Below are 23,196 nucleotides of genomic sequence, written 5' to 3' on the forward strand. Positions count from 1 at the left end.
GTTGTTAAGCAAACGAATAAGAAAACATCATTATAAAACTTTGGGGACTACAGGGATGTGGGACTAGTATAATGACAGCCCTCCCTGGTATTGAGTACATATTCATAAGTTTGCAGAAATTGATGTCCTTACGAGTAGACTAAAGGATCAAGTAAGTTTTAAGAGAATATGCTCTTGTATTGGCAGATTCTTTACATGGAAAAATCAGCATACTCTCTCTAATAGCAGCTGATAAAATCATAAGTGTATATTCTGCACAAGATTCATTTTTTTCCCTGCTGCAATTCCCCCCCCCCCTCTTTGTTTTTTTTCAAGCAAGGACCCCTTCCTAAAAAATGGATAAAAATCAGAACTCTTTATTTTATACATATTATCCCCCATCCCACACATTAATTTTGTTTTTTTTTCACCAGGGAGGGAAGAAAAATAGAAAAAAATATTATCATTTCTTTTATTTTTTTCTTTTTTTCCCCCACCAACAACGTATTTTTTTATTTGTTTACCCCGCCTTTAGCAGGGTCAATTTTGCAGAATATTCATCCCTGCTTATATAATAAAAAATTGCAATTTTTATTACTACATTATTATAATTAGGTAAATAAAATCATGTTTGTATAATGTAAAACATAAAAACAAGTACCTAATGTTAGTACCTTAAGTTTTTAAGCCAACGAATGAAAGAACGTGATTTTGAAACTTTAGGTCCTAGCATAATCTTCAGTCCAATGTCCCGTCCCTAACTGTATCCTATACAACACAAAAAACTATTCCTGAATAAGTTCAATCCTGCGCTGCAGGTCCACATCCTGTTTCTCCAGCTTTTTCCGCTGCTTCGCACTGATCCATTCCGGCAACGATTTGCCAGCTGACAGGTTGTAGATTTTCACGTCGTTGAATGCAGACACGCGCATTTTGTTGTTCTTGTTTTTGGCTGTTTAAAATTTAACTTTTAGTTCCGTCTTAAAAACGAAAAAGAAACATTTTTTGAAAGATATATTTTTTTCTGAAAATAATAACAGTTAAATAGTAACGACCAAATTATGCTTTTCTAAAAGGAACCATTTTTTATTAATATACAATGTAAGAAAGATGGTAGAATCATAACATAATATACACAAATAATAGGATGTTTGTAAGAGGCTGTGTATGTGTGTGTGTGTGCATTAATTATTTGTTTGAAAACTTCATTTGCTTTAGCAGACGCTTTTTCAAGTCCAACTGCTTGTCTCTGAATGATCGCTTTACCTAAAAAAAATAAAGTATTTATAAAATTGCAACTTTTCACAAAAGTGTTTGGATGTGCGTTTCTCTGTCTATCTATATCAGTAACCAGGGATCTGAAGGGGTAAGACAATGGTCGTTAAATTGATAAACATTTCAATGATATTATTAATAGTTATTTCTCGCATCATATTATAAACAGCTTTCCGCGGATATAGAAGGTACAATTATAAGATTAAAACCAGTTTTTTGCCGGCACCTCGGGGTTAAAAAACTGGTTGTAATCTTATGATTGTACATTCTTATATTCGTAGAAAGCTGGATATAATACGATGCTAGACATCGTTTTTTTCGTTTAGATGAGAACCGGTTCTTATCCACCGGATTCGAATGAATACGAGAAATAAAATTACCCCATCTCAGGTCTTTATAAAAATATTAGTTGAAAAGTTTGGACGGACACTTCTAATTTAGAAACAACAAATTAAGATTTAATAAAACTATTTACTAAAAGTTGCACCATTCTTTATATAAAAGTAACAGGATGTCTGTCTGTCTTTGTGCTAATATGGTTCTCTCTTACAAAGAAACTTCTCATAGGTCCAGGGAAGGTTTAAAACTATTGGGGGAGAGAATTCTCTACCCTCCAAAGACTGGCAAAAATCATACTTTTTCTTTCAAAGATAAATAGTAATGATGAATTGACTTACCCTCTCCCCTGCAAGTAACTAGAGGTCTCTAGGAGCGAGGCTACTATTACTACAATGTTATCCCTACCTTCTTCTTGATTTTATGCTTCAACATGCCAAAGTTCTTCTCCTTGGCCTTCTGTTTGTTGTTGGTGCTGGCGAATTCGTTCATTTTTCTCCTGCCACCCTTTTTCTCACGCTTCTTTTGTTTCTCCTAAAATATTGGCAATAGTTATTTATCGAATCATGTTACAGACAGCTTTCCAGTGATTACAGTAATTTAAAGGGCGAATATAGGTTCGATATGATATGAGCTTATATCAAAGGTGCCATTACATACTTTTAGAATATCTATGCCAAATTTAAAAATTTTAAAAAATCCTTAAGTAGATTTTGCAATTTTCTGTTTCAATTGAACATATAATAAATGAGATTGCCGACAAAATCGTTTATTTTAGCCCTTTACAAGACTTTTTTTGTCTATTTTGCTTAAGTTTGATTGACTATTACATTGGCACGCACCTTAAAAGATAATTTAAATGTTTATTATTTTAGATTATATACTAGTTTATTTAATTTTTTAAAAAGCATAAAAATAATTTGCGTAGAAAGGCGTCAGGAGTATTGACAGGGTAAATAATACGTCTTAAAGTTTATTTTCTGTACAGAGATCTTTGATTAATTCATGATGATATAAACAACCCTTCTGTACGCATTTTCAACACACACACACACGGCCACAAAAAAACAGGGATTTGAAATCATTCTTCCTCAAAGAAAATTTTATCGATTAATTTTCTTTACTTTTTACATTATTTGATGTTTTTTTTTAACTTTTAAATAATTTACTTTATGAAGGTAGAAGGAGGGTATATTTACCCCTGATTAATTGGTTTCCACGTTATTACGACTATCATTTAACGAAAGCTTTTTAATTCAACCTTGCCACGAAGCCTTGTGTGATGCTAGGGTGTTTGAGTTCTTAGGGAACCACACTAATTCCAATTTTTTTAACGAGATTGACGGGTTTTAAGCTATAATAGACTTATACAATTGAATATGTCAATATTTTTAAGTTATTTATAATCTATGGAATTGCACCTTTGATATAAGCTCATATCATATCGAACCTATATTCGCCCTTTAAGAAGTTAATTTCAGCTTTGTTGGAGCTAAAGTTACTGACCAAAAAACTGGCATTAATTTTATGAATTTTATCTCATTTTTGTCAAAAAAAATGTCTATAATACGACACATAATATTTTTGTATGGCTAATAACCGGTTCTAACCAAGCGGATATTTATCTGTTTTAAAAACAAACTAGGTATAAAAGATTTCGAAAAAAAATACAAAATTTTTATAAAATATGGAAATTTTTACAAATCAGGCTATATTTCTCCCCTATACTACCCCCGGGAATAAAAATGCCCCTATTTTCTAGGGGCGCAGCCGATATTAAGTTTATATAAAAACAGGTATCAGAGATAGCACTTTGAAAATTCAAAAAAACAATTTCCCCATTTATTGGGTGAAACTTTGCATTTGGGAGTTACGGTATCAATGTTCAAATTTTACCTTGTTAGCCTGCACTCGTTCCTCCTTGTTCTGCTTCTTCCTGCCGTGCACCATCTCGATGGAGTCCAGGGCGACGAGCTCGCGTCTTGCGGCGAACGTGTCAACATTGACGTCCTCCTTCTCAACTCTCCTTTTCTTCTTCATCTTGCGCGCGGCTGCAACCTAGAGTAGGGGATAGATTTACCATATGTGCGTGAAAAATGCAACAATTACACGGTGGTAAAGAAAATAGCAAGTACTAGCTTTCATTATGTACCCCATCGACCCTTGTTGGCTTTCAAAGCCAGATTTAGTTAAATATGCATTTTCTTCATAACTTTCAAAATTTCTAATATACATGGGTGTATATTCTGCACAAAATTTATTTTTTTTCCCCTGCTACAAAATTTTTTATTTTTTTCCCCCCTAGATTTTTCTTAAAAAGTAGGGGGGGAAATAGAAAAATATTTAAATAACTCTATATTTTATTTATTTTATCCCTCCTACCACACATTTTTTTAGTTTTTTTAACCAATGAGGGGGGCGAAATGGAAAAAATGTTTTCAGTTTTCTTAATTTTTACATTTTTTTTCCCTCCAACCACTTATTTTTTATTCCCCCCCCCCCCCCCTGAGCCGGGGATCCCATGCAGAATATACACCCCTGCTAATATAATAACTACTTTTTTTAATTAAAAAAGTTTTAACAGTATTTAATTTCAATTTTTGAATTGATGAAGGGAATAGTTATTTCTTGCATCGTATTATAAACGGCTTTCCGCAGATATAGAATGTACAATTATAAGATTAAAACCAGTTTTTTAGCCCTGAGGTGCCGAAGGCACGGGCTAAAACAATGGTTTTAATCTTTTGATTGTACATTTTTATATTCGTAGAAAGCTGGATATAATACGATGCTAGACATAGTTTTTTCGTATGGATGAGAACCGGTTCCTATCCACCGGATTCGAATGAATACGAGAAAAACAAATTATAAGTACTCCTTTTTTTTCAAGTGTACTGTATACCTAAATATTATCAAGTTGCGTACCTGTTTTCTTAAATTTTCAGCGTCGATTTTCTTAAAGTCGTCATCTGTAAGAATTCTAAAAATAGGGTAATAAATAATCAGGTGTGTATATTCTGCAAATTTGACCCGGCTGAGGGGGGTGGGGGGGTAAAAATATAAAAAATGTGTGGTTTAGGGGGGGGGGGGGATGTAGAAATTAAGAGGACTGAAAGCATTTTTTTTCTATTTTTCTCCCCTCTTTGGTGACAAAAAACTAAAAAATATGAGGAAGTGGGCATAATATGAATAAAATAAAGAGCTCTGAAAATATTTTTCCATTTTATCCCCTTCCTTACTGGAAAAAAACTAGGAGGGGGAAAAAATTGAAAATTTGAAGCAGGGGAAATTTTTTTTTTTTAAATTTGCAGCAGGGGAAAAAATGAATCTTGTGCAGAATATACACCCCTGTATATAATAGAAAACATTGGTCTTTAATCTTCATGGAAACTTTAATCGTTTAAAATGAATCAAGAAAACATTATTTTTTTTAATTGATGGGAGAAAAGGAATAAAAATAGTAAAAAAAATTATTTTGAAATGCCTAGGTATAACTTATTGCTGTTGAAGCTGAAGGCTTCAAATTTGGGAATTGGGTCTACTTGTGGCAGTCTTTCAGCTGTTAGATCTGTGTATTTCTTGCAGGCTTTTTTAAAAATGTTAATACCTAAAGGAAGTGATTTCCTTGGCCTTTGCTCTTCTTTCCTCCAGTGACATCTCTTTAACTTCCTCTGGTTCTTCCATAGGCGCATCAAGATCAGCAACCTCTTCCCATTCACTGTCACTGTCACTGCAGGGTTCAAGTTTGTTATTAACAATAAGAGAACATAATGAACCAATCACGAGACTTGACAAAGACATCCAATAATAAGCCTGGTAACAACATCAGTAAACAATATGAACCCATTATGTGACTTCTTGTTCAAAGACATCCAATAATACGCCTGGTAACAAAATAAGTTAACCAATCATGAGACTCCTTGTCTAAAGATATCCAATAATACGCCTGGTAACAACATCAGTAAACAATATGAACCAATCACGAGACACCTTGTTCAAAGACATCCAATAATACGCCTGTTAACAAAATAAGTTAACCAATCATGAGACTCCTTGTCTAAAGATATCCAATAATACGCCTGGTAACAACATCAGTAAACAATATGAACCAATCACGAGACACCTTGTTCAAAGACATCCAATAATACGCCTGTTAACAAAATAAGTTAACCAATCATGAGACTCCTTGTCTAAAGATATCCAATAATACGCCTGGTAACAACATCAATAAACAATATGAACCAATCACGAGACACCTTGTTCAAAGACATCCAATAATACGCCTGTTAACAAAATAAGTTAACCGATCATGAGACTCCTTGTCTAAAGATATCCAATAATACGCCTGGTAAAAACATCAGTTAACAATATGAAGCAATCACGTGACACCTTGTTCAAAGATTTCCAATAATACGCCTGTTAACAAAATAAGTTAACCAATCATGTGACTTCTTGTTCAAAGACATCCAATAATACGCCTGTTAACAAAATAAGATTGTCATGGAATATCCAATATACTCTAGTACTTTGACAAGGAGGCAAGTGATTTGTGTATTACAACTCAAATGAACCAATCACGTGAAGCCTTGTCTAAAGACATCCAAAAACAATACTGGTATTTAGCAAGAAGCCACGTGGTTGGTAAATAAATTAAAGGAGGGTCATGTAGACTCTTCTCAAATACTTTAGACTGTTTAATTTTCATTTTCTGTAAGTTTGACGTTTAAAGTTAACTTATAAATAAACAACAAAAGCGTCATCTTGTGCCAATTGATGTTAAAATGCTAATAACATTCCTGCTTTCGTCATCTGCGTATTTTCTCTTCTTTCCTCTTTTCTCCTCTGGTTCCTAAAAGTAATCTTAATAATAATATGTATTTTTAAAAGCGAAGCTTTTCTATAATTAGGGTCGGTCCGTCCGTCCGTAACGGAAAGCTTTTTTGTTAATTTAGGCATGTTAGAATTTTCCTATCGATTTAAAATTTTGCATGGTGATTCCTTTAAGAGTTGGGTACGATTTAGAAAGTGTAGCAACTCTATAATCATCACCAAAATGTCCGTACGTCCATTTTAAACAGTGATTTTTTTTTACTTTTTTAAAAACAAATTTTATGTGATCTAATCATCCGATTGATCTGATTTTTGGTATATTGATTCCTGGGACAACAAAGTGTAATGTAATAAGCGAAGCAACTCTATAATAAAGTCCAAAAAATGTAATTATGTCCATAAACATTATCCTGAATCAAGCAGTTTTTCAACAAATTTACTTACAATTTTGCTTTGACTCTTATACATTTATATTATGACTATTCAGTCCTGACACTATACAAGTGTTAATGTCCGTTTGTCCTACCGTTTCAGTGCTTCGCTTTTATGGATGTTGTCATCCTTATTTTTGAATAAGTCAGGGAGGGGGCATTGGACTGTAAATTATACTGGTGCCCAAATATAAATGTGTACTCTCATTTTAATTCGCTGGCTTGGAAACTTTGGGGACTTTAAGTAAAAAATGATCGTTTAGTATAAAAACTAGGATTTGGCCGGATATCCGGCCATTTTCGATATCCGGCCGGTTACCGGATATTGAAACTATCCGGATATCCGGCTGATTTTTACTGCCGGATATTGAGCGTTGGCCAGATATCCAGGCGGATACCGGATATTAAAACTATCCGGATACCGGATATCCTGTAACCGGTATCCGGCCAAAAAAGTATCCGGCCAAAAAAGTATCCGGCCCAACCCTAATAAAAACTATAAATGTATAACCTTTTAATGTACAGAAGGAATAATTTTGTTTTTCATAATTGGAGGTGTATGTAATCTTAATCTTATATAAAAGATATTGCTTAAGTTAAGTTTCCCGTACATCTCATAGACAAACAGACAAACATCCTACAACTTTTGTAATATCCTATAATATGAATTGGTAAAGTTGTAGGTTCAGGGAAGGTTTTAATCTACTTTATGGGGGGAGGGTATCCACCCTCCAAGAAAAAAAATTACTCCCCCCCCCCAACAAATTTTTTTTTCTTTTTCTTTTTAAAACTCAAATTGAATGATAACGGGGGTTCAGTGGCGACTTTTCTCACTCCCACTTTAAGTGCCTCTAGAGGCTTCTAGGAGGCGTAATCGCCGCTAATGATACTTAAAATACTAACCCTAGTCAACTCAGTTTCCGGGGCGTTCAAATCCAAAACTTCTGCGCCAGGCACATGGTCATAGACCTTGTCCTGACCGTAATCAAGCCTACCCCCATCCGCCTTCAGCTCATAAACGGCTTCTGTGGGACGGCCGCGGTCCTTGCGTGCCAACAGCTCAGGGTGAGTTTCCCTAAATAACAATGTTTAAAAAAGATTTTCAGTTTGTTAGTTGTCTAATGGCTGTGGTAGAGTTTTGTGGAAATAAAATCAAATCTTAAGAGTTAAGACTATTGTTTTTAGGTGTAATCTATCTACAAGTATCTATCTATCTATTGCCTAAATAATAAGATAAGAGACTTGCTAGCCATCATAACAGACTTATCCTTGTATAGCTTGTATTGAGCAAGATCTTGTAACAAGTCATGTATACATATACAAGTATCTATCTATCTATTACCTAAATAATAAGATAAGAATCTTGCTAGCCATCATAACAGACTTATCCTTGTATAGCTTGTATTGAGCAAGATCTTGTAACAAGTCATGTATACATATACAAGTATCTATCTATCTATTACCTAAATAATAAGATAAGAATCTTGCTAGCCATCATAACAGACTTATCCTTGTATGGCTTGTATTGAGCAAGATCTTGTAACAAGTCATGTATACATATACAAGTATCTATCTATCTATTACCTAAATAATAAGATAAGAGACTTGCTAGCCATCATAACAGACTTATCCTTGTATAGCTTGTATTGAGCAAGATCTTGTAACAAGTCATGTATACATATACAAGTATCTATCTATCTATTACCTAAATAATAAGATAAGAGACTTGCTAGCCATCATAACAGACTTATCCTTGTATGGCTTGTATTGAGCAAGATCTTGTAACAAGTCATGTATACATATACAAGTATCTATCTATCTATCTATTACCTAAATAATAAGATAAGAGACTTGCTAGCCATCATAACAGACTTGTCCTTGTATGACTTGTATTGAGCAAGATCTCGCAACAAGTCCTCGTTCATCACAAGTGGACAACGGACACACAGTTCTCTAAACAAATAAATAACAAGATTAGTTTATATAAAAACTTTTGCCTTTTTTGTGTACAGGCATACAAACCCCAAAGAACGTCCAGAATTTATTATCTAAAACTTAGATACAATCGTAGAATTGAAAATTCAAAGAAAAAAGGTGATATCAAAATAATTTAACTTGTACGTACAGGCACACGTACGTCCAACCTGCTATTTTCGTTTTTTTTTATTCTATCCATGAAATAAACAGAAGAATTTCTTACAATAAAGCATTTTTAAAACGTGTTTCTTTTTAATATATGTATATAATAAAATATACACCAAAGTATTTGTCTGCTAAAGGTTAGAGCTATCTGTTACGGACGGACGGACGTACCCTATATCATGTAGAAAAGCTTGGCTTTTGCCAATTACCTGATTGCATTTAGGCCAACAGCCATTACTTCTGCAGAATTTCTCACTGATACAAAGTTGTTCACCATAGCACTAAATGAATAAAAATGAAATATGTTATAATAAACAAAATATGCAAGACTGTATAAAGAAAATTAACATGTAAATCATTTCATATGTTCAGGGAATCATTACTATTTACCGCCACTTTCCTATCAGAAATCGTCCCAAGAAAAACACCCACCCTTACTCAGGGGTGTATATTTTGCTTTTTGACCCTGCTAAAGAGAGGGGGGGGGGGCCGGGGGGGATAAAAAATATGTGGTTGGGGGAAAAAATGTAAAAATTAAGAGAATTGAATACTTTTTTTCCATTTTTCTCCACTACTTAGGGAAAAAATAAAAGAATATGTTGGAGGGGGGATAATATGAATTTAAAATAAAGAGTTCTGAAAGTATTTTTCCATTTATTCCCTTTCAGTGCTGGAAGAAGACTAGGTGGGAAAAAATTGCAGCAGGGGGAAAATGGATCTTGTGCAGAATATAACTATACTCCACTGCCCTTACTTAAAGTCCCCTACATGCTTCTAGAGGCGTAGGTTAAATATATAGAAAACTGACAACGCATACCCAAAAATATTTTCAACAAAGACAAACTTACTTTGTCTGTTTGCTTATGCAGGATTTTTAATTTCTTAGCTACTTTTGCATGTAGTCATCCTTGTTATAAACTTACTTGAGAACATACTTTTGTATGTAGTCAAACTTGTTAAAAACTTACTTGAGAACTGGTTCGACAGCATCTGGTGGGACAAGCTCATGGGAAGCTTGAACAGAAAAAACTTGTCTAAAACTTACTTAAGAACAGGTGCGACAGCATCTGGTGGGACAAGCTCATGGGAAGCTTGCGCAGAAAACTTGTTTAAAACTTACTTGAGAACAGGTTCGACAGCATCTGGTGAGAAAAGCTCATGGGAAGCTTGAGCAGAAAACTTGTTTAAAACTTACTTGAGAACTGGTTCGACAGCATCTGGTGGGACAAGCTCATGGGAAGCCTGGGCAGAAAACTGGAGCAACTTTACAACCTAAAATAATCACAATATAAGATATATCTATAAAAGGATATATGCCTAATATCCTTAATGCGGGGAGGTTGGAGACATAGGACTTGGATTACACTGTTATCTAAAGTTTTTAACCATTTTATTAGCTTAAAAACTTTGGGTACTTTAATTGAATTTTGATTGGTTCGTTTGTAAACTTGTCGTGTAAAAATTTTTGAACCAATAATTTGATCTGTAGACGGGGCAATTCTTTTTTTGTCATTAGATTTTTGTATATCAATTTATCGTCCATTGTCTTGTCCCGAAAGATATGTTTTATGCTTACTACTTAATCGTTGCTGGAATCACCGTTTCACAAATCATGGAAATGGAACATCTTCGATATCAACATGTAAATGAAAATATAGTTCCTACGCTTTTCAATTTGTAATTTTATGTTACAGAAATCATTATACAAAGTTTAAAATCGATACGACCTACTTAAAATGCCCCAATTAACGATTAAAGCTACCCATTAAGGACAAATCAACCCCAAATGTAGAAAAGCATCGCTTTTAAAAACAACGTCATATTAAAGAAATTTTTCTCACCTCTCTTTGATGAGGAACCAAAAATCTTGCAATGTATGGATAAAAATTCAAGATCTGTAGATCATGGGTACCTAACAACAAAAGATTTAATATTTTAGATGCTTGACAACTAGCTTTTCAGAGTCGTAAATCTTTAACAATACTTTTACGACATATAATATCCTAAAAGGGGGGGGGGGGAAGTTCTGACACTTTTGCGTAAACAGTGATTATAGGCTTTATCTTTGGACTGAGAGGATAGGTTATTAGGGATAAAATCATTCTTATATGATGAATTTCCCCCAGATTTGAGATTTTTTGGATAGGCCTCCAGGTTCCGGAGCTCCAGGCCTACAGGTGGTCTCTCTACAGGTAAAAATGAAAAAAATATTTTTTTTTTAAAGTTAGATGTCAGCTTATGAGACAAAATATGTATGTTTTTTCTTCAAATATGTGAATAACAATCAAAAAGAAGCATATTTTGTTTTATAAGTTAACCTCTAACTCTTCAAAAAAAAAATCTTATTCTTAATTTTTACCTATACAGAGACCACCTGGAGGCCTGGAGCTCCGGAATCTGGAGGCCTATCCAAAAAATCTTAAATCTGGGGGAAATTCATCATATAAGAATGATTTTTATCCCTAATAACCTATCCTCTCAGTCCAAAGATAAAGCCTATAATCACTGTTTACGCAAAAGTGTCAGAACTTCCCCCCCCCCCTTACCCAAAGATTTGGTATCTTTCAAAAAAACGGCGGTGGGACCGCCGCTCCCGCCGTTAAACGCCATATTCCGCAGCTGCAAATTTAAAAAAAAATTCATTTCTCGCCGAATAAGGCAATTTGGAACCATGTTATTTTTTTTCAAAAACCAACCCTGCGGGGAGGACTTATTTTTCAAATTCTCGTTTATCAAGGTATATCTTAAATTCAGTACTACTCCTCTGCTTTTGAAGATATTGGAAAGTTAGCAAGTAAAAAAAATTGGAATAAAAAATGGCGGTAGATACTCACCAATAAGCCTAGAAATTAATTCCACCATCATAAGCTTAACTTCAAATTTTTCTTTCAGAGTTTCAACCTTTTTGAACAATCTTTCTGCAAGACCCTAAAAATCAAGAATTTATAATAGATTTTTACCTTAAATAGGCACAAATGTTCGTTCAACTATTTTATTATATAAATTAGAGAAGAAATAGAGAGGGGTGGGCGGGGGAAAAGAAAATCAACTAGGCAGGGGTGTAGTTACTAGTAGGGGTGTATTTACTAGTAGATGAAAATGGTCTCTAAAACTTGGGGCAGTTGGTTGTCTGGTCTAAACATCTATACTTAAAACATATATTTGCTAACCTGTGGATCGTGTACAAGATGTAGAGCAGAGAAACTGAATGATGGCGCTTTCTCCTTGCTCTTTTTCTTTAGATGCGCCTTTTTGATGTTTTCAAGCATCTTATCTCTCTTCCTAAATAAGTTAATTGATTATTTTTTTCTACAAGTCCTAACTTCATGGTTGTGTATTGTTTTTGTCAAAAGAAAGGGGGGGGGGGGGGGGGATTAATGCAACCATCTCATAATCAGTGAGCAAATGGCACTTAGAATTCGAATTTCGATCATAATTTTAAAGACATATTTTTGGTTTAATTCATGTTAAATGATAGCCATAACCATTTTCAAAACTTCTAGTACCAACAGCTACCGTCTAGAACCGTTTGATAGCGTTTTAGAGTGGAAAAGAGTATTATGTGGAAATAGGTTTCGTGACTAACTTGCGATATAGATATCTAAAAAAAGGCAAAACGACTGAGCCGCCAGTCGTTAGCCGTTACTTGTCCAACTTTTTGTTCGATTTAGGGAAAATAGACCTACCAAGGATTACACATGCAAAATTTCAGATGGAAATTCGAATTCTAAGTTCCATTTGCTCACTGATTACGAGTGGTTGCATTAACCCCCCCCCCTTTTATTAACAGAAGGTATTTTTAACGTCATTAATTATGACGATGATCACCTTCCAATGACAGAGTTACAGAGTCGTAAGATTTATAGGGTCAATCCAAAAGGCCATAGCAAACTTAATTAGAGTTGGCAACTCTTACCTGGTTTTCTTGGCAACCCTGTGTGCCATGGTAGCCTCCATCATGGTTGGCAACTCTTACCTTGTTTTCTTGGCAACCCTGTGTGCCATGGTAGCCTCCATAATTGTTGGCAACAAAACCTGGTTTTCTTGGCAACCCTGTGTGCCATGATAGCCTACATAATAGATGGCAACTCTTACCTTGTTTTCTTGGCAACCCTGTGAGCCATAGCAGCCTCCATAATGGTTGGCAACTCCTACCTGGTTTACTTGGCAACCCTGTGTGCCATGGCAGCCTCCCATCATTGTTGGCGATTCTTACTGGATTTTCTTGGCAACCCTGTGAGCCATGGCAGCCTCCACCATGGTTGGCAACTCTTACCTTGTTTTCTTGGCAACCCTGTGTGCCATGGCAGCCTCCATAATAGTTGGCAAATCATCATCCTCATCCTCAGATTCTTCCTAAATCAATTTAAAAATTATAAAAAGTAGAATTTTTTGTTTGTAGCCAAGGATCTCGCTAACCACTGAACCGATATGGTTATTCTTTACAGTGAAGCTTCTTGGTCCTCAGATGGTTTTAGGCTATTTTCCTGCCCTTCTATAACCCTAAACCTCATAGAGCTCTCAGATCTTTTGGGCGCATCAGCAAGTAAAAGTAAAAATTGACAGGATGTTTGTGTTTATGTCCGAGTGTAGCTTATATAAGATCTCGCTAACAGATAAGTCAGGGGAAGGTTAAAACAGGCTATTTTATTTTTTGGGGATTGTACCCAAACTAAGAAAAATCTCCTCTGGAAAGAAAAGCTAGCGCTGCAAATTAAATTACACCTACCTCTTCATCAGAGCCTAAGAAGAACTTGAGAGCTGCGACCATGACCTTGGTGACCTTGTGGAAGCAAGCTGTAGTCATCACATTCACAGTCTTTGCATCTCTCCACACGTTTTTCTAAACAAAAAAAAAATTAAATATTAGAGTAAAACACTAGAGGGAGAAAGGGTTAAATGACTGTATTTCCCTATCGCAATGACCTTGTGCTGACTCTCAATTGGGTCTTTGAAGACAACCAATTGGGTCGGGAATATAAACACAGCCATGTAGCAGAAAACAATTTCCTAGCAGACGAAAAAGGTCATTGTTAAAGGGGGAGGGAGGTAGTTATCTGTATAAACATCTATACTATATAACTATTTATTGAATCAAACCTTATAGCGATATTGAACTTTGCATAATAACAGATTTTTCCTGTATATTCTAATACAAATAACAGATTGTGTGATTGTTTATCTGTCTAGATAATAGACACCTCAAAAGCGTATTTATTACTTTTTTTTATAAATAAAATTGAAAGTGGATGGTCGTGCATGGGGCGTAGCCGCTAATTTTAAAAAAAAATATCTTAAACATAGCTACCTCGTAAATATTATTTCTAGAAATTCACCTTTTTGTTTGTATGAAAATTCTGAAATGTAAGCTAAAATCTAATAACAAGAACATACCCTATACAAAGCAATCATAACTTGAAGAGAAGTTTTGACAGCAACGGCGTGGTTATCTCTTAACATTGTGTACATGAAGGCTTCTAGACAACAATAATTTAATTAATATATTATTAGTGGATGAAATTGTTTCAAGTTTAAAACATCCTATTATAAAAAGTAGGATTTTCATAACTGATCCTTTTGAGGAAATCTTTACATTGGTCCCGGGATGGTTTTAGACTATTGGACTGTCCCCTTAGATACAGAACCCTAAGATGATAGGGGGACATTATAATTGGTTGAAAAGATTGAACAATGCTAAATTAAACATACAATCAAGATTTAATAAAATTTTCCAAAGTTTTTTTAAAACCAAAGAATGAGAGGATGTTACTATATAAAACTAGTTCAATAAAAAGTTCAATGTCAAATTAAATAATACTTACGTAGTTTAGAGTTAAGTTTCATATCCTTGTGATTTGCATTAATATTCTTAATATCGTTCACAATGTTATCCTTTAAGAATGTTCTCAAAGATTTATCCTAAAAAAATATTATAAAATTAAAACTGAAGTCAATTCCTTAATTTGATCTAGTGTAGTTCTTTGGTGTTTACTAACAGATAAGCCCCTAGAGGCCTATAGTGGCACTTTAAATGTTTGGTAATACGTTCGGTACCTATCTATCTTGCGTTTAAGTCTCTAAACGTAAAAAAAAGATTTTTTTTTGTAATTTCTCTTGGGAGGGTGATGGTACCCTCCCCCAAAATAGTTATAAACCTTCCCGGGACCTATGCAGAGAAGCTGCCCTGTTAAGGTGAACCCGATCGGTTAAGCGGTTAGCGAGATCCTTCGGTACAAACATTCAAACACACAGGCAAACATCCTGTTACTTTATTATAAGGATTAAAAAATCAATGCCGATTATCATATGATGATTAACAAAATTACCCCATCAGTAGATTTAAACTGTTATTAGTCAAGTTTGGAATCTACTAGTGAAAACCAACCAATCAAGTTTTATTAAAGTAACCACCCAAAGTTTTAGCCAACATATGCGAAAATATGCTGTGAAAATTTGGGTTCCTGCATAGTTGCCAGTAAAATGCCCCATCCCTCACTTGTAATGTAAATTTAAATCTTCTGAGATTATATTAAAAGTTAATCATCTATTTTAATTTAAAATAATTCAAATTTTTAAAATAGATCTTTTTCTGTTTACCTGACATTTCAAAAGCGTAAAGAATAACTGATGTACTTCAGCTGGAGCAATCAAGTTCTTATTTCTCAACAATATCAGGGCTCTACAACAAGATCAAACATGCATATTATTTCGCGGATTTTATCTTTTTAAAATTAGAAGATTTCTACGTGATTTAAATAATATTAATACCTATACGATGTATTTCCATAGTATAAAAACGATAAACAAAATTAACACTTGTGTAAATTAAAACCAATGGTTTAAAAGTTTGGATAATGTTGTTTGAACCAACCAGCGAATTAGAGAACGTGTTCATAAAAACATTGGGTACCAGAGCTGGATCATTAAATCATTTTAGTGGTGAATTTACCATCTATAAATTTTATTGTATGAGGGAGTGAATCAGGGCAGTTTTTTTCTGCCAGTAATGAAAATAAAGAATTAGAAATCAAAGTTGAAACATGAACCAGATCGGGGTGAGCCAACTTTCCACCAATGAGAGCACAGCATTTTATGAAATGCCGCGCTGTGATTGGCTGAAATTCGGCTCACCCAGATCTGGCTCAACACTAAAATGACTAAAAGATCCAGCTCAGTATATTAACAGTCTAATATCTCATTCCTCTCTGATTCAACACCGTTTTTTTTATATATTTACTTTCAATGTTAGACGCATGACTTAGCAGAAGTAATAAATGTTCGAGTTTAGATGTAAACCCAGAGAACTATCTGGCCCAAGTGGTAAGGACCTTTTTCGTATGATAGAACATTGATTTGTGCTCTATTGTAGCGACTTGTCTGTCTTAATATTTCCGACGCTATTGGCTATTATTGAAAGAGCCAATGGAAAGTCGGCACAGGGTCCCCTCTATTCTTTTTCTTATAAGCAAAAAAAAATGGTATAATGTGGTGCGGCCAAAACTAAAACCCGCTAACTATCCAGAGCTGGATCTTTAAATCATTTTAGTGGTGTGCCAGATCAGGGTGAGCCAACTTTCCACCAATGAGAGCACAGCATTTTAAGAAATGCCGCGCTGTGATTGGCTGAAATTCGGCTCACCCCGATCTGGCTCACCACCATGATTTAAAGATCCAGCCCAGAACTAAATATTTTTGAGTATTGACTTTCATATAAAGTAGTACCTGCAAAATGACAGACGCATATCTGGGTCGATCACAGTTGAATGTTTCTTCAGCATTTCCACAAGAGTTTCGGGAAATTCTTTTAGATCTTCTTTGTAACATATTGCGACCTAGACATAAAAAATATGAAAATATACATTATGCTTTTAAAATTAAAGCTTAATAAAGATATTTATAACGTTCTATTTAAGATGAAAACTATTTTGTATGCAATAAACCATTTTCATGTACTGTAAATTTAAAAAATAATAGATGCTTTATTTTTACACTAGCGGCTTCGCCCCTAGCCTCTAGGGGCTTTGCCCCAAGAGGTGATAAAAAAAAAATTATAGCGAAAATCGTAAAGGACCATGGAAATATCCTTCAAAAAAAAAAAAAAAAAAAAAAAAAAAAAATGGGGGGGGATTTTTTGGTTTTTGGGGGGGTTGGAGGTGTCCCACCCCCCAAGAAAATTGCTTAAAACCACCACAGGACCAATAGGTAGATACCCTGAAGAGTAGAATCCGATCGGTTCAGTGGTTACCGAGATCTTAAGGGACAGACAGACAGACGGACAGACAGACATCGTTCTACTTTGTATTATAGATAACTCAAATTCAGTAGGTATGTAATTAACTTTGTATGTCGGACTCTAAAGTGTGATACAAAACCTAATAATCAAAAATTTTAAAATACGTGTAAAAAGATAAAAATTTCTCTTTTATTATAATTTGTGTAAAAATCTCACCGATGATAAAAACATAACAAGTTCATCTAACTGTTTATTGTATTTGTCTGGAGTTAACTCAAAAACTTCTAATATAGACTGAAAGTGTCTGAAATAAAAGTAAATTAGTCGTTTCATTCTATGGATATTTAGCTAATTATTAGGGTTGGCAATCCGAATCCAGATTAAGATATCACTAACAAATTGAACGATATGATTCTTCTTAAAGTGAAACTTCTAATAATTCCAGGGAAAGGTTATAACTATTTTTTTTTGGGAGAGGGAACCTCAAAACCCCCTCCAAAGAGAAATCGCCCTACGAATCCCCAATACTATATTTTTTTCTTTTTAAAACAATATTGTAAAAGGGAGGTTCTACAAGAATGCCTATTTTTAAAGTTCAATCAAATGAAATAAATGCTGAGTTGTCAGCAAGTAGGACGATTCCATCTATAACTTACCTATATTGTTGCAAGAATTCCTCTTTGTATGATTCCGGGTCCCTTTTAATAAGATTCTGCAGCTGCGGCAGATTATTTGGCAGCTGGTTCGACATTTTACCGCCGTTTTTTTTTCACTTCTTCTGAAATGCAACAAATACTAATAGTTATTGATATTACAAAATATTTATTTTACTCTTAGAATCTTAACTGAACTTTTGAATTTTTGATATTCCAATAACCCAAATTTTAATGTTTTACTTTTTTCATGTACCTACTAAATTCGAAACTGCTAAAGAATGTAAATGAGAGTGAGACAATTTAGGTACAAAAATCATTACCTATACAAACCAACAATATACAAATACATACAAAACACAAGTACAATATTTATGAGTTACGTTTTTAAGATCATGTTTTGACGGGATCTGCCCTTTCACTGCCTTTAGATTTTTCATGATGGCGTTTCATCGCCTCATACTCCGCCTCCATGTTGAGCAGGGCCTGTTCAATTTCGTAGTTTTTACTCACAAGACCGACCCAATCAGATTCTAACTGTTTCATCTTCTCGCCGACCTAAAAATATTGATAAAGTAAGTTTAGGTTTAGAAAATGATTAACATAATTTCTAGTGATGCGAATCCGAATCCGGAATCCGCCCAATTTTCGGCCAATTTTGGAATCCGAATCCGAATCCGGAATCCGTTTTTTATAGCGGATTCCGGATTCTAAATTGGTAGGCTAAAATTACCGTCTTGAGTTTTTTCTTACAACTCCCTCTTTTTGAAAGCAAAGATCACCCCCCCCCCCCCCAACACACCACCTTCCCCCCCCCCCCATTTCTTCCCACATAAACAACGTTGATATACCAGCTAATAGCACAGAGTTCTCATTGTCACGCCAGCGATCACGTGATGAACTATTCAATTCCAAGACCTCAGATTGGACAGCCAACGATCACGTGATGAAGTGTAATCCACTCAACATCAACAAACCCTCTAATTGGCTGTACAGTGATCACGTGACATAAAAATATACACACTCTCATTGTCAGGCCAGCGATCGAGTGATGAGCTATTCAATTCCAAGACCTCAGATTGGACAGCCAATGATCACGTGATGAAGTGTAATCCACTCAACATCAACTAAACCCTCTAATTGGCTGTACAGTGATCACATGACATAAAAATATACTCACTCCCGTTAGAAAATACCAAGCACATTTTCATGCTTCATTTGTTTTTTAAAAAGCCTTTTAAAATACTGCTAGAATCCGGAATCCGAATCCGGAATCCGTCAAAAATAAGAATCCGGAATCCGCAAGAATCCGTCACTTTTTTTGACGGATTCCGAAGGAATCCGGAATCCGAATCCGGCCCAAAAATTCGACGGATTCGCATCCCTAATAATTTCCCTTTTTGATTATTCATGGCATACTATGAAAAAACGATATTTTTTGTCCCAATAATATTAAATGACGAATGATGATCCTAGGAAAAGTTTCAGGAATCAAATCCCCCCCACCCCCCTTCATAATTTAGAGTAAAAAAAGTAAGGAAAACCTAAACAGGCATCGTTTCTTTTATTATTTTTAAAATGTAATCTCATAACATGAAAACATATTTATTTTCAACCTGTGTCTGTTGATTTTTACGGGTCCAATTAACCTCTTGGATTTCTTTCTTTACATCTGACAGTTGGGTTTGAACCTAAGAAATATATTATATTTATATTTTTTTTTATTATTTCTTATTGTATTTTATTTTCCTTATATTGTTACCTAATATTTTTTTAAAATTATAATATGATCTTTAAAATTAGGGATCTTGAAGGAGAAGATAATCGACGATAAATTGATATACATCCTGAATAATGGCAAACAAAACTACACCTTTTGCAAATTAAATTAGTTTGGACCCAACCAATCAAATTTCAATTAAAGCACCCAAAGTTTTTGAGCCAACAAATAAGATAACTTGGTTAGGAAAACTTTGAGTACTAGTGTAATTTATAGTAAAAGTCCCCCTCCTACCTGTTTAAAATATAAAAACATTAATATTATTCTTTAAAATGACAAATAGTGTTTACCTTGTTTAAGAGATCAACTAATACTTCATTATAAATCTTCCAACTCTCTCCTCCATACTCGAGCATAAGCTCCAAATTCAAAATTCTATCAATTTATTCTTTGATGATATTTTAAAAATAAATAAATCCGCAAATGCATACAGTTTTTTTATGTTTATTTAACTAATTGGTGCCATCACACTTGAGTATGATGTCCCCCCCTCCCTAGGTTTTTTTTTAGTTTGTTTACTTGTTAGGAACTTAAGGTCAGATTAGGTTTTTATTGGCCCTGGGGTTTTCCCGCAGGGTTAGGGCCCCCACAAGGGGATAGGCATTGGAAAAACAACAAATGGCCACTTCGCCTTCAATTTTTTTCAACCTGCCACTTATTAGAAAGCTTAATTTAAAACGTTACAAAAAGTTTTTTCATCAAAACATAATTTCCTTGTTTTTTGATGTTCCAATTGAGCCATTGAGTTTTCAACACATTCGTTCCAAGCTTGGATATCTGTCATTTTTCCGGATGGTGGTGTTGGCAGCTCGTAACGTTTCATACTAAATAAAGAAATAAGATAATAAAAAAGCTTTTGTGAAGAATCCAGGGGTGTATATTTTGCACAAGTTTCATTTTTTTCCATTGTTGCCATTTTTTTATATTTTTTTCCCTCCTGGTTTTTTTCAAACAAGGAAGGGGTAAAATTTAAGAAAAAAATCATAACTCTTTGAGAGAGAAAATGAACAACATATTTTTTTATTTTTTTAACCCCCCCCCCCCCCCTCAGCCGGGTCAATTATAAAAATATACACCACTGGAAGAATCTTTATCCTATCAAATAAAAAGTAAGTTATTTTATTTGTACTTTAAAATCTCGCCAACTACTCAACCGATAATATTCTCTATTTCAGGGAGTCTTAACATATGTCCTTAAATGGTTTTAGGATATTTTAGAACATAGTATCATATAGGTAAAACAGACTTGTTCTATCAAAACACAAGATAGGTAGTTATTGGTTTTTTTCTAAAATGAATTTTTACCTCAGTGTGTCCATGGGTTGTCTGGCGGCTAATCTGTCATACTCTTTCTTCATCATAGCTGTTTCAAAAGCAGTCAGGTTGGCGGCTGGTAAATGGTCCAGGTAGTTCTTTGTTGGACGGTACCTGGGCAAATGTAGAAAAATATTAATATTGACAAATATTGCCTAAAAAGTCTTATAATTGCTATGTAAATGTCATTCCAAACTGGCTCCAAAACCACTGGTTTGGTGGGCAAAATAATTTTTTATGATGATTTTCATGGAACTAACTCATTTTTAATACCATAGATTGGGGCGTGCGAGACTGGAGTGTGAAAAACAGCCCCAATAGTAAGAAATATGCAAGACCTGATGAAAGTACCTTAACTTTTAGCTGCTTTCTTTAACATACATTAAAATTAGTTTATCCAACCAACCCGAATCTTAAACACTACAAAGTTAACCCCCCCCCCCCCATAAAAATTTCACCCATGTGCCCCAAATTTTAACTTGATCTTTTAGAACCTACCTTCTTGTCTCCTCTTCAACCATTGCCAGAGCAGCCTCACGAACTCCGGGCTCGTCGTAGCCATGATCAATGTATGGCAGAGCGTCTACCACGACTGTTTCACTTGTGGTCATTTTGATGTCTGAAAATATGTCTCAATAAGTTTTTGCTTTTTTGTGAAGAAAATTTAAGTGAAAAGCCTATTTCTATATGATTCTGATTCATAATAACCTAGTAGACGGTTGACAAAAACTTATGGCCTTTAAGTGGGGCCCGAGGCACTGACATACAAGCTATTACAGACAACCAACTCTTTAAATATTCCATGAACTTGAATTAACTGTAAATACCATCTGCATGGAAATGCAAGTTGTGCCTGTTTTGGGCCAAGGCATGCCCCCCAATTAACTCTAACAATATTGCGCTTCGAGACATAGGTAGCAGTAGATGCAACTTGTATCCTCTAGAGTTATGGCATGCATGATTGGGGCAAAGAATTGGTCGATCCATCACCTCCCCAACGACAAGTAGAAGCTATTATTGATATGCTATAGTAACAGGGTAATGCATTAAAACAAAACCCTTTTTAGATGGATAAACTTCTTCTTTAATAAGCATGACAATTATACTCTTTTAGCCAATAAGAATTAATTAGTACGTAAATAACCTATATTGAAGCAGTATTAATACAGACAAATAAAAGTACACCCTGCTACTTCAAACAAGGACTGAAAACAATACTCTTTTACTTTTGACAATAAAAATATAGTTGATCAAGAGCTATGATACACAAAAAATGTACAGACAACAATTCAGAATTTTGATATGACAGAAATCCTATATTACTTAATTCTTAATTTTCTTTGTAAAATGTAGCTAAAACATTAAAAATAGATTAATAATTAATTAAACAACACAAATTCCTTATTATTATAATAAAATAAAGCTTAAAATCACTACAATTCTTAAAATAATAAGGTAAATTCTAAAAAGATACTACGGCACGTGCATTGTTTGTTTTTATTTTATATTAATAAAATAATTGAACGCGGCAAGCGCGCAATCAAAATAACTAAATGTCGTCTTTTTCAAAATAATGATAAATCTGTGAGCAAAACGTTTTGCTATAGAAATTGTGGTTTTCATTTGATATAAATTGTTCTTCACTTGAAAGTTTTTTTAATTTGATAGTAATAGAAAATTGCTCCAATAATTAATTATAAGTCTCTCTCTCTTCTTAAAATTTAAAACAAGGACGCTAAGATTTTGAGCATTCTGGACATAAAACCAGAATACCAAGTGTACCTCCTTGAATTTTGATCCAGTTCAAGCATTCGCCGGCCGGTATTTGCAAACAAATAGCTCTTAGCACCGCAACTTCCTAATGTCACGAGCCTGACACAGCAGGAGAGGGTACTTTGTACATCTTCTCGATCTAGTATGACGCGGTATCTGCAATTGATGCGATAATTATTTGTTTTTGCCAACTAAGGACAATGCCGTCCTTCATGGCCATAAGTTAAACGCAAAAAAGCAATCTACTAGCTTTATATATGCTTACAAACTTAGCCTCGGATGGTATACTCAAATTTCTTTAGAAAACTAACCCTTAGATTGCACGACCTTTGTCTCAGTCGTCACTGTGCATGCATAGTACAAGTTATGCCTGTTTTGACCAAAGGCATTCCACCTACTTTTTTATGTCGCCTGCCATGGATTAAGTTGGAACTATTTTTAAAGTCCTTA

General features: G+C 34.5%; 3 protein-coding genes across 4 annotated transcripts in view; all 3 read right to left on the bottom strand.

Annotated features, from left to right (window-relative positions):
• Positions 1–1,041, bottom strand: part of l(2)34Fd (nucleolar protein 10 lethal (2) 34Fd) — a 28,779-nt gene extending 27,738 nt beyond the window's left edge. Inside the window, exon 1 of the mRNA XM_080152304.1 lies at positions 769–1,041. Within this exon, the coding sequence (XP_080008430.1) occupies positions 769–911 (143 nt within the window). The 5' untranslated portion in view covers positions 912–1,041. The remainder of the gene's footprint in view (positions 1–768) is intronic.
• On the bottom strand, positions 1,039–18,023 carry Mys45A (SDA1 domain containing protein Mys45A). Its single transcript, XM_080152305.1, has 21 exons — positions 17,883–18,023; positions 17,443–17,530; positions 16,716–16,825; positions 15,591–15,672; positions 14,816–14,912; positions 14,388–14,470; positions 13,723–13,836; positions 13,270–13,349; positions 12,164–12,275; positions 11,828–11,921; positions 10,835–10,905; positions 10,189–10,265; positions 9,203–9,274; positions 8,682–8,804; positions 7,755–7,926; positions 6,387–6,439; positions 5,198–5,320; positions 4,516–4,570; positions 3,487–3,648; positions 1,999–2,124; positions 1,039–1,245 (listed from the first exon to the last, which is right to left on the bottom strand). Exons 1-21 carry the CDS (start codon positions 17,975–17,977, stop codon positions 1,168–1,170), a joined length of 2,067 nt encoding a protein of 688 aa, XP_080008431.1. The 5' UTR covers positions 17,978–18,023; the 3' UTR covers positions 1,039–1,167.
• On the bottom strand, positions 18,000–21,628 carry BCAS2 (BCAS2 pre-mRNA processing factor). 2 transcript variants are annotated; one of them, XM_080152307.1, is made up of 6 exons: positions 21,472–21,628; positions 20,965–21,087; positions 20,376–20,483; positions 19,950–20,037; positions 19,496–19,570; positions 18,000–18,437 (listed from the first exon to the last, which is right to left on the bottom strand). In XM_080152307.1, exons 1-6 carry the CDS (start codon positions 21,582–21,584, stop codon positions 18,273–18,275), a joined length of 672 nt encoding a protein of 223 aa, XP_080008433.1. In that variant the 5' UTR covers positions 21,585–21,628; the 3' UTR covers positions 18,000–18,272. The 2 variants fall into 2 exon arrangements, with proteins under 2 accessions (XP_080008433.1, XP_080008432.1); XM_080152306.1 differs by having other exon boundaries at positions 19,950–20,034; positions 20,373–20,483.
• Positions 21,629–23,196: the final 1,568 nt, after the last annotated feature.

Source organism: Acartia tonsa, chromosome 3 (assembly GCF_053477335.1).
Source record: "Acartia tonsa isolate MP-2025a chromosome 3, ASM5347733v1, whole genome shotgun sequence".
NCBI lineage: Eukaryota > Metazoa > Arthropoda > Copepoda > Calanoida > Acartiidae > Acartia > Acartia tonsa.